General features: G+C 50.5%; 1 protein-coding gene across 1 annotated transcript; it reads right to left on the bottom strand.

Annotated features, from left to right (window-relative positions):
- Positions 1-284: 284 nt before the first annotated feature.
- LOC122394312 (dynein axonemal heavy chain 5-like) lies at positions 285-8,872 on the bottom strand. The gene is made up of 11 exons (XM_043391099.1): positions 8,639-8,872; positions 5,932-6,066; positions 5,493-5,594; positions 4,406-4,561; positions 3,928-4,114; positions 3,474-3,631; positions 2,812-2,937; positions 2,399-2,563; positions 1,109-1,216; positions 751-903; positions 285-503 (listed from the first exon to the last, which is right to left on the bottom strand). Exons 1-11 carry the CDS (start codon positions 8,870-8,872, stop codon positions 285-287), a joined length of 1,743 nt encoding a protein of 580 aa, XP_043247034.1.
- Positions 8,873-12,568: the final 3,696 nt, after the last annotated feature.

Raw genomic sequence — 12,568 nt, 5'->3', positions numbered from 1 at the left:
GTTACTTACTGGGAACTCCTTGCAACAGTCCTGTGAGTGATGGCATACTGGAGTCAGACGAGAACACATTCCGACTTGGATATCAAGGAACTGCGAATGAAACTGAAAATGAAAAGACCGCGTCAGATGAATTGCATGAAAATTGGAAGCTACATGGAAGCATGCAAGCCGATGTATTTTAGGGGCCATATTCGTGACATTCTCACTTGCAATGCATCGATTGGATAATATCGATTGCGGATTTTATAAAACAACTTTCCGACATGCGACATGACTTTTCATGATTAACATGCGTATCTTTGAAACGGAACTAGTTGAAATGAGTTATATAATTGGAGCGTTTTCTCACCTTCGATTCGTGAGTTGAAGAGTCGCGAGTAGACCTGTATTGAATCAAACAGGTTGGTGATCATGGTCAGCCGAGAGCAGAAGGCGTCGAACTTGCCGAAGATGTAGACCTTGCTGAACTCAAACGGACGGTCACCAACGTTCTCCAGGGTTGTCTGGGGAGGGAGTCGAGGGCGTGTTATAGTTAGACAGGCTGCTGGAGATGGCTTAGCTAGACATGTCAACACTAATCCATTGGCCAACACCGCAGGGGCTGTCTAAACTGTCGATTGGCGGTATAGGTCCAAGCAGGTCCCAGCGGAGGAACACAGGCGTCTCGGTCTGACCCGGGCGCAGGCGCCCGGGTCAGGCCCCGTACACCGCGGGGAAGTAACCCGCCCGAGCGGCGCCATTCCCACCCACCTCGGCACGCTCCAAACCGGCGTGGTAATGGTCCCTCAGTGAGATGCAGTCCCGAATCTTGGAGCGAACGTCCTCCTCGGGCTGGTTCCAGATGGTGTACCGGCCCCGGTCACTGATGTAGTCCATACAGGACACGATCATCTGGTTTGTCACCTGTAAAAGGAAACGGCAATGGCAATGATGGCAACGCTATATGGCAACGCTGCAAGATGTATCACAGCAACCAAACTCTGGAGCGCACGTTTCGATCATCAATGGATGAATTGAGCTGCAACAATCAATATACCACTACAAGTTGTATGTAATTTGGTCGCTCCGCTTTCTTCCCACAGCCACGAAGAGATTGACCTGCACTGACCTTGATGAGCAGAGCAGACATCCTCTCTGAGGAGTTGTAGTAGTGTGACACGCTGTGGATCATTCTCACGGCGTTGAACAGGCCGGCGATACTACCGACCATCTCCGGCTGCCAACAGAAAATAGGGATAAACACAGATGAGACCATGCCGGGAGATAACTATGTTATCAGCCAGATAAGGGTGAGTATGCCATTTTTACATTATTTACAACAGTATTTCTATATACAGCCCAGCCAAGGAATATTTCCGCCGTCGACAATACGACCGGCATTATTCTTCAACGGGTGATCTATACTGACTTCACACTTTTTTTTTATTCAGACCTCTCTCCAACGGGCACTTGTGTCCCATTTACAGGAGGGCCCTTGTTCCCCCACCCCCCAGGCTACGACTGAAGTGGGAGCCTACCCCACACCTGGTGACACAGCCGGGGACGACGCCCGCGGAACGGGCGGAACCGGGAATCGAACCCGAACCCGGCACCGCCCGCACCGCGGGTCGATGCCTTAACCCACGAGCCGCTGGGGGGGGGGGGCATAAAGTTGCCCCCCCCCCTTTACGTTTTGTGAAATATCTCCGAAACCTGATGAGCTACGAACGTGAAACTTGGCATAGCTTCAAATGAATACCTAGGCAATGTTTGAGGAAAGTTTGGTGGTTGTAGCGCCTAAGATGACGTCACAGTGACGTCATAAAGTTTTGTCGTTTTCCGATATGGACCGTTTCTGATGACGCTGAGCATGAAACTCGACTGTAAATGAACTAGACAGCACCTGCTGTCATCCTAAAACATCTTACTACACTTCCATCTAGTTTCTGACCAATAATCGGCCCTTTATATTCGGTCCCATATATGTGATGTATCGTGAGGAATATGAGAGTCGCAAATCTATAATTTCACTTATGACGTCACTGTGACGTCATTTCAAATGGGATCGACACCAAATTTGGACACAACCTCGGCTAGGTATTCAGGAAGATGTGTGCGAAGTTTCGCTTCTCTATCTCTTCGCGTTGCGACGATATCGTCGCAGAAGTAAAGGGGGGGGCAACTTTATGCCCCCCCCCCCCAGCGGCCGGCGGGTGGCGCGAAGGCCCAGCGGCCGCCGGGTTAACCGACTGCGCCACCAGGGCCGCCCATTTACCCAGATCGAACTATACATGTGGGATGACTGATAACTTAACAAACCGTAAACGTTAGTTTATGAATTTAAACTCCATGGAGACCGGTTAACCGGCAAAACAATATTTCGGGAAAAATAAAATAATGGGAATGCCAAGTGACTGACCGGCGAGCCGAGCGTCAGCGGGTGCAGGTGCTTCTCGATGCAGTAGATGAAGCGAATGTTGTCCCGGGCCTCATTGAAGGCGTCCGTGATGCGCCGGTCCGTCCGACGCCACAGCTTGATGATCGGGTAGTGGTTCATTTGGAGACAGAATACGGCCGTCTTTACCTGGCGGCAATGTGATAAACAAGTAACGAATGCCGTATGGTTATCGTAATAAAAAAGCTAGGTTCATGAAAAGCAGAGCGCATATTGCATAACCCGACAATGGGCTTGTAGGAAGTTTTAGTACCTCTATCGTCTACGCATTATTAGATATTACGTTACTTATATGGTATGTTCATTGTTCAGTATTCAAATTTCAAACTATTTCAAACACTCGCACAAGTAAGGTATATCGGACACCCCGCTCCGACCTTGTGCAGCTTGAGCTGCTCGATGATGGAATCGATGACGGACGAGCGGACCTTCCAGTACTCGAGCTCCTTGTGTGGCCCCGTCTCGTTGCCCTCCTTACGCAGCAGTTCACTCTGCATCAGTACCTGTACACAGCGGGCGGCATTGTTGAAGGCATTGGCATACCTATAATAGTTGCACGAATAGGAAGCATAGTTTGGATAAATATCCAGTGTCCCAAAATTTGTAGATGTGGGTGGGAAACGACATCCAAATGCAAATCATTTTCCACTCTCACATTCAGTTTTCAAGCCCAATTTTCCACTCCCAATTCCGCCGAGAAGGAGCAATTGCGGGAATGGTTGTTTTACATCTGTCACAATTGTAGATAGATTAATGTTTTTGATCATTTTCCCACTCTTTTTGGGCCTTACCTAACCGACAATTTTTCACTCTCATCCTTTTTTTGGTCAGCAATTTTCCCCTCTGACACCCAAGCAAAAATATGATTTTGGTACACTGTAAATATCCCTCAGTACAGGCACGACGAAAGCCACTGCGTCTGCTCGATCAACGTATTGTTTGATTGTTGCAACTACATTGCAGGCAGAGGCACCGTACTAAAAGTTTTTTACATGCATCCCTTTCAAAAGCGATCTCAGGTCTTTTCATCGCGCCCTACCTCCTCGATTTGTCGGACCCATATGTTGACGTACTGCTCCATGACAATCAGCTTGTACTTGTCCTTATAGAGCGCCATGGCCTCTGCCGGTGTGCTAAAGGACAGGTCTAGCGGGATGTCTTCAAACACCACCTGCTGTCTGATGCTGCTCTCCGTCACTGCCGGGCACACGCAGCTCACTGGTAAATCATTGGTAGTGCACCGCCGCAGGTAACTGGTAACTGGTAACTCAAAGGTAACGCAATGGTAACAACTCACCATACTCTGCCGAGCTCGGGGATCAAGTGTCATGGAGTAATCATATAGTTTTTTTGTGGTAAGCGAGCATTCAATTCAAGGAAAAGAGACGTGCTATTAAAGGTAGGCACTAAGCAGCTGCACCACAATACTATACACTGCATTGTTGGTTGCGGTCAGCTCTAGTCCCCTGTACGGTACGTTATCCGTCATTTACCGTGGAATATCGATGCGGTGGTACAGAGGGCCAGCAGCAGCTGGTGGCGGCACGCGCGGCCCGCCGGCGTCCCGTCCAGCTCGGTCGGGTGTCGGCTGATGACGGGGATGAACACCAGTCGGAGCAGACGCTCGGCCGCCTGCAGCAGGCTGTCGCCGCGGCCGGGCAGCGTACAGAACAGCACCTCCTGCGGCGAGGACGGGCGGTACAGGAGGGAGGATACAGTACACCGCCCTATACGGCTGGGGGGGGGGGGGGGCAGGTGACGGTACAGGGAGGACCGTATGGGGAAGACGTTACTGGGGAGACGGTAAAGGGGAGACGGCATAATGAGGAACGAGAGAGGGGTTCGAGTATATCGTGCATGAAACAATGCAGAACCTACACCCTACAGTACTTCGGTTCCATGCTGTTCGACATCGGACCGGTGCGAACGTCGGTCCGGCCGTCACACTTTGCACCCAGCCGACGCTCCCACCTTGTGTGCGTTGTCGTCGGTGATGGCGCGCTGGTTCGAGTTGCGTGTCATGGCGGTGGCTATGCCCCGGAGAGGTACCGAGACGCCGTCAGTCAACAGCAGGGTGTTCTGACGACTGGAGTGGGCCGCGCCGCGCACCGCCCGAGAGCCGGATCGCTGGGGGAGGGAGGGGGAACTGAGATATCTGATCTGATAAGGTGTCAAATAACGCTGGAAGCGTCTCAAGGTACGGAAAAACACGGGTGTAGGGCGTAGGTAACGGGGTGGGCCCACATCAGACGGCTGAAGAGCCACGGTAATCGGCTAAATCCGGTGGTGCTGAGCCGGTGGGAGCAGTGATATGGTGTGCCATCTTTAACTGACGCTAGAGGATGACGAGCTAAAACTCAATGACGATGTGACCGGAGAGAAAGTGCACCACGTAAAAGAAATTATGGAAAATCTAATGTGATGTCACAAAATGATTGCCATATCAAGTGATATAATATAAAAAATTAAGACGACAGGTTTTTTTCGACACATTGCTACGTCTGAGAGCCAGTCTAAGATAAAATAAAAAACGATCATGAGCAAATAATGTGAAAAATAATCAAATCATCCTCGGTCGCCTTATTCCCCACTCACGAGTGACGCGCCTGCCGGTATCGGCGGTGGCAGCTCGCGTGCCGTCCGGAGCGGCCCGGCCCGATATCACCTGGTGCCAGGCACCCGGCGGTCTGTGGGGTCGATTGGACTCACCTTGGTTGGAGGCCAGCGCTCGGCGGCCGGAGACAGCTCCAACGCTAACCCAGGAAACCCTGACAGCGCTGTGCCAGGTTCCCAAATCCCATCCCAGAAATTTAGTCACAGGTACTACGCTGTATCAAAGTAGCGAGATCATGTAACAAATAAAATACAATTTAGATGTGGCACGCCGCTGATGTGTACCTACGTGCATACGTGCGCATATATCACCGGAGCACGTCGTGCCACAGAGGTACAATAGTCTAAACCCGAGAACCTCCCGTGCTCAGCTTACTAATTAAGAGTCCAGGACCTCGCTTGCTGTTCTCTTTTAATCTCGGTTGTCCTGGGATAATCCCCTCACCTGGTCCGGTGGCGGCGGTCCGGGCGGCGCGTGAGGCGGCTGGCAGAACCACAGCAGGCGCTGAGGGCCGTTCACCATGAACAGCACCTCCAGACGAGACAGCTGGGAAACGAAGGATAAAACTTAGCGCCAGGCACGGTGAGTGACACAGACAGTCCTGGGGGTAGAACTAGGTTCGCTACGCTACGAGTGTCTTATTCTATGGTTGCTTCTATGCTCAGAAAAAGGGCTTGCTCTACACGAATACGATATACGATATATCGATATCGATATCGATATACTACACGGATACAGTACACTCGAGTCCGGTGTATTGAGATTACAAATGAGGCTCGAAGTTCTCGCTCGTAAATGAAAATAAGAAGTAAAAGAATACGGGCTATGCTTCAAGGTACACGTCACCGGGTAGGATCACCCAGCAAAGAGGGCGGCTCCTGACCATTTTCTCCTCGTAGACGATATCGAGCAGCTCATGCCAGCCGAGTCCGGTACAGGTGGAGAGGCAGCGCAGCAGGTACTCGCTGCGGCCGTCCAGCTCCTGGCGGCGCAGCGGCAGGCTGGGCGCCTCCTGTTTCTGTCGAAACACCGCCCGGAGAGGGGAGGCTGAAGTGGGGGGACGCTATACCCGGGCTTAAAGTCTAATGTCAGAGGTGCCAGAGGGGGCTGAGGTGGCGAGACGCTATACCCGGGCTTAAAGTCTAATGTCAGAGGTGCCAGAGGGGGCCGAGGTGGGGGGACGCTATACCCGGGCTTAAAGTCTAGTGTCAGAGGTGTCACAGTCAGGTGTCAGTGACACAAACCCCGGTGTCAGAAAAAGCACCACCTGACTCCCCGACACGATAAACGAACATTTTACCGTCGGTCAACAACCGAGACGAAAAATTTACGAACAAGTTAAAGGGAAAGAATGAGAACAAAAGTAGCACACACGTAAGGCACGATTGAAACCTACTTAATGTATTTCAGGAATGTAAACAGCGTATACGAGTGCCCCCCCCCCCCCCGCCTCCACCGACACGAATGAGCCATTGGTACTTTAGGTTCAAGGTTGTGTTTAGCGAGCCCGGTTTGAAACACCACATTACGAGGTGGTCACTCCAGCTTGACAGGCTGCTCTTCTGATGACTTGCAGAATGCAGATAGTGTCGAGTCGTTTCATACCAAGATCAAAAGACAGCTCTTGTCTGTCGGACGTCAGTGACATGTGTGCATGACAGAGACAATGTGGTATGAACAAAACAAAAGCAATTAACAAAAGGAAACACTGATACATGCACGGTTCAAGGGGTCTCATTGGAGATGTTTTTAGTTTTACTGGATAACCACAAAGCAATTGCGTAGGATAAACTGTCAATTAATAGATACGTACGCAACCAATTAGCTGTTTGAGTGGAACTTCCGACCAAATGCAACACTTTGAAAATACATTCCTAGCACCATATCTTTGACAGCAGTGCCTATATCGATAACCGTATGAGTAGAGCTAGGCGGTTTTGGAGTCAGCAATCAGCAGAAAGGTACCAGACGGCGACCATCGAATGCTCGGAGACCGCAGGATGCCTGAATCGGTAGGCTGTCCCGCACTGCTCCGGAGCAATGCGGCACAGTATGTAGACTGTAGGCAGAATATGTGACCGCACAAGAGCACGGTTCAGATCGGACCCCTGATCGGATTTTCCCCTCTGTTTGGAAAAATAAATAAAAATTGAAGATTTTGCCTGGACCCAAGCTCAGCACTTATAAAATTTAGGCGTTGATATCAAGCTGGAACATTAAAAATTAAACTACAAAGAAATCACATAGATTAGGCGATGGGTTGACACTTGACAGTGGTTGGTAGTACGCACTGCGTATTTTACCTATGAGAAAACATAATACTATGTCTACTAGATAATATTGAAATGATATTCGCCATGACGGACAACGCAAGTCGCACGATTTTCACGGGAAACGGACAGCCATATGTTCAGGGCATGAGACCATCAACCGTTACAAACATGTAAATTCGGTAGAGCAAGCAACGCTAAATCCTCATGCTCCCATCCGGTCTTAAACGGTAGGTGCTTATGAACAAGTATCATGCCGATGCGCCCGGACGAGTCACCCAGATTTGTACAATTTTGACGATCGGACATATTTTCGAACAAAAATCATTCAGCATATCTTACCACTTGGACGGGCGGCTCGCTTTCGACCGATCCCATGGCCGACTTTCTCCAGGTATTGGCTACATTCTATAAGACGGGAGCGACGAGTTAGGAAGAGCACGGGTCACTGGCCACAGGTCATTGCAGGGCTCCAAACGCTACTCAACGGGTGCAGCACAACATCGAGTACCATGGCCTCAGCAAAGGATAGCATGTCATTTTTGTTTATAGGAACTGAACGGGGTTGTCGCCATCAGATCTGTCATCTGACTCTGCCAGGATCATAGTTTGAGTTATGATGGTTGGCATATGACGCTGCCACCATTACATCGACCCTGAGTCCGGTGCGCGAGATAAAACGACATACAATTAGCCGAGTCCCTTCCCGGCGAATTATTGGTCACTTATGGCAACACCCCCGCTAGCCCACATACGAGACAACAGCCTCGTACAACAGCCTACGATACAGAACGCATTTAGTTATTAGCAAGGTAGCTTTCGAGTCTAGTTTATTTCTATACACGATTGTTAAACCAAGCTCCATTGCTTGCAAAGAAGAGCATGCGGACCTGTAAACGAAACTGGATGACGGGAAAACCATACTTATTCAGTTAAAAGCAAGCTAAGTGTCGATGAAGATTTTTGTTGCAACTAGTTACATTGATGCAACAACAAAAGCGTGTTGACTGTATCAATGTTGGTCAACTCAGCGTCAATTTACTGTTAATTGCAACATAAATTACCAAAAATATACCGTTAGTTAAGATACAAAATCCGCAAAATCTACCGCAAGTTACGGAACATGGCGGGTTATTCTCAATCTCAAAAATCACATCTAGTTAATAGCACCCATACATCATTCAACATGCATCACCTACATTTCATCGTACCGTGACAATAAAACACAGAGCACCAAAAGACACACCAAACTACCATCCGTGATGACTCGGGCCCTCATAATCATAGCTGGCGGCCGTGGCAGCGGCCCGCTTCGCTCACCAGTTTCCTCCTGGCGGAGACCAGCTTGGAGAAGGACGTCAGCGCCACTGGGTTGCCGAGTGCGGCCGGTCCGGCCGGAGGGGGCGCCGCCGCCGGCCGCACGGCGCTGGCCTCCGCAGCGGCAGCCGCATCCTCAGAGCCGGTGGCAGAGCTGGCGACCGAGCCGGCGGCAGAAGCAGCGACCGAGCCGGCGGCAGCAGCAGCAGCGCCAGCTAGGAGGCCTTTCGCACTCATCGCTGGCACCGCATCTGTAGGACATATGGCATGGAGAGTAGAGCGGAATTAAATCGGGTTATAACCAGGAGACTAACGAAAATGGCATGGTATAGCGGCACTCATCAGTTAGGTATAACAATTTGTGCTGGCTTGCATTCACTAAAAGAAATAAAATAAAATTCCGAACTATTCATATTATTGGAACTCTATTCTTGTCTGAGCTCCGTTGGGTGACCTGAAAAAAAGAAAAGAACCAATTTACGTTTGGTTGACGATATACCTAAGCCCAACGGGCATTGGGGTCGCTCGGGAGCCAGTGTGGTGGTTCTCAGAGCTAGTTAGTCATGGCCGGCTCTCAGAACCCGTTATGACACTCAAACTGCCCATCAAACCGGCCCGCTCGGAGACCCCTGAGGACGCCACGCGCTACGAGTCCGTCTTGGGGTCTCTGGAACCCGGCGCAGGATCATCAGAATTCAGAACCCTTATGGGTTCCTCAAAGGCCCGTGAGCGATGTGCAGGGGTCCGGGTCGGTGTACTGTGAGGTTCTCTAAAGCCGATGTTGATTTAAGGTCCTCAGAGACCAGCTTGGGAAGCGACCGCTTACCACTCGGCCGATATCACTATTAGCGGCAGGCCACGAAAACATAACAAGCAAACCAGCGGAAGTGACCGGCGTGCCTTCAGAGACTGAAGTGAGGTAGGTCTTCAGAGACCGGCTTGGGCTCTATCGTCGTATATAGATATACCATACCGCATGCCTCAGTCCTGATAAGTGATTACTACAGTTCGGTAGAATGTAGATTACGTCCGGCCTACGTCGGCGAAAACCAGGGCTACCGTGCAAGGGCGGCGCCACCGTGGGGGCAGTGGGGGCAGACTGCCCCCACTGGCAGGAGGCCGTGGGGGCAAGACTATGTTTTTGCCCCACAAAATTTGGCTGATGTTGAAATGGGAACAGAAGACCGGTGCAATATTCATGATAGGCGGTTATAATAGTACGCCTGTTTTTGACGATTCCCGTATCAAGTGCATCAGCAGAACGTTCGTTCTCAGACCGTCTGTCGCATATCTCCTACTCCCACTCATTTTCCTACTCATTTTCATTCACCAGAAGGCTGCCCTCGAGCTTGACCCCGAGGAGGTTGAGAGGCAGCTTGTCAAAGTCGGCCAGAGAAGAGTTCACCCTCTTTTGGGAACCCTTAGACTGAGACCACGGTTCGTCGGAAGGTCATCTCAGGCTCAAAAGAAACGATTTATACCATTCGAAAGCTGACGGTGAGCTGAATCCAAAAATGTAATTTTTATCAAAATCGATCGACGGCCTTTTTTGAAAATTGCGTTTTTGTAAAAACTTAATAATTTTTTATTCAACGGGCTGTCCCAGACATTCTTGAAAATATAAACATGTATTTTTGAGTTCCAGTGAAAGCTGAATGCCAAAAGAACAATATCTAGTGGAGCAATATTTCCAAACAATAATATGCGTTTCCCACAGCCGACAATAAGGCGCAATTACACAGCTCAGTGTCACGATGGACCAAAGTCAGCCACACAGAAGCGTGAAATGACCCTTATCGACTCGCAGACCCGGCGCTCTCGGCCCGCCTGACCGGCCACGGAAAGAACTGTGACGGAGGCCACATTTTTTTCGAATCACAGCTTATAGGAATTGACAGAATCATAAGGCATGCATATTGGTGTGAGACTAAAAGCCAAACACGCAAAAGTGAAATCATCTGAGAAGAACGGCGCTTCAATTCCCGACACCTTCATGGATAACGCGGGTCAACAGGGCGCAGGCGGCAGATGGTCTACCCCACCTGGACCCGACGTAGCGCCGACCCCTCTTATCGGTCGCACGCCAATTGGGTGGCCACGTCAAAAACGGGCTACACCTGGCACTGCAGAGGTGTAAACACTGCCGCCTCCCCGCCCGCATCTACAGGAAAAGCTCATAACGGAACTTTATCTCTCCAAAGCGCAATCGGCCGGCATCCTGTGCGCCAACCCTCTGCACCTGCGCCTGGGATATCGCCACCGGCACCGCCTCGACCTAGTGGATCGACACCGGTGTGAGCATGTCAAACAAGAAACAGCTGACGCAGGGACCCCTCGGGCCGTATCATGCCGCAAGTGCCGCAAATAGAAGGCGTCAAGCCATCAAAATTACACTCACGCCGACGAAGTTATCAGCCGCCGACAGATGCTAACCAAAAGTCCCAGTCACCCTCCCTGCGGAATCGGAGGTGCAAATATGTACGTCCAGAAGAGCAGATGTTCCGTGCCGACGGAGTGGGACACGCCAATGCCCATATCTGGCATTCACCTGACGAGCAGCGACGCCGACGGTCGGGGACTTCTGATACTGGACGGCAGCTGGGACAAATGAGCGTCCAGCAAACAGAGTAATAACTGACGAATTCGCTAATATCACAAGCGTTCGGCCAAAACAGGAACAGCTGGGAAGTTCAATGACCATGGCGGACCATACATACCCGAGATATCGTGATTACAACCAAACCAAGCAATAAAGCGCCGACGCCGGACAGTGTACCTCAGCTTGCCAGCAGAACAAAGGTGTGCACGACAGATGGCAAGAAGATAGCAAATGTGATAAGCACTGCACCCGGCCCAATTACAACCAGCTGGGAGAAAGTCAATAACCAGGACCGATGCCACTCATGAGTCATCATACAGATAAAGATACTAGGCCTATCACGCCACACCGACGAATTATCTAGCCATGCTTATCACACCTGGAACACCAACGCGATAGTAATCTGGGTATAAAGGACGAGACAGTCATGGAGGAGTACCGAGGAGTGCACAGGACACCGGAGTGCACGGAGCATCGAGTCCGACTGAGCAGAGCGCAGAGGACACGGCAGTGCATGGAGGATGGAGTACGACGGGAGGAGCGCGACGGGCAGCAGCTGACGAGGGAAGATCCAGTACGACAGTGATCGAGAGCTGGATCGAGGAAAGTGCACGCTCTCAGCCATCGACAACGGACAAACTGCTATCATCATCGACCTCTCGGTGACCGGCTTGGTCAACAACGCCGTTCAAGTAAGAATTGCCACAGAAAGGAAGTCTGCTCAATCCTTGACAACATGCAATCATTCAGCTCCCGTCCCTCACATATTCACTCCGTGATTTGCACCAACCGGCTGATGGTTCAGGGCTACCTTTCTCGGGCTGAGCGTGAGGATTAGGCGTAACGGCAACACCATGTATAAGCTTCTTTTTTTTAGGGGGGGGGGGACAAAGCGTTGATTGGGTAATTTATTGGGTGTCTCAAATAGTACTCGGGACTCAGTTTTTAATTGGATCGCTGTCGATCATTGCGTCAGGGCTGGTCGGAAATGACGAATTATGTTGCGCGATGGAAAGGATTGTTGCGCGGGTGTGTAGATTTGGTAACAGATATGCGCGATGCTATTCTTGTTTTGAAACGAAATCGAATCGAGGTACGTCTGGTAATCATGAGGCCTCCGCTTGAATTCTGACTTATTTTATTCCAAAGTGTATTGCGTGAATAAAACTCTGAAAGTTTATCGGCATGAGTGTAAGGAAGGTCAGCAGGGATGATAAATCTAACGGGCATGAACATCTAGCCAATGTGAGCGAGTATGGGGAAACATCGAAATGGACCACCCCATGACAATTTCTCATAATCCGTCTCTTCTCTCTCTCTCTCCTCTCTCTCCT

The sequence above is a fragment of the Amphibalanus amphitrite genome, unplaced genomic scaffold (assembly GCF_019059575.1).
Source record: "Amphibalanus amphitrite isolate SeventyFive unplaced genomic scaffold, NRLGWU_Aamphi_draft 000584F_arrow, whole genome shotgun sequence".
NCBI classification, from domain to species: Eukaryota; Metazoa; Arthropoda; class Thecostraca; order Balanomorpha; family Balanidae; genus Amphibalanus; species Amphibalanus amphitrite.
Note: the sequence above shows the minus strand (reverse complement) of the source record. Positions and strands in the feature narration are given on the sequence as shown.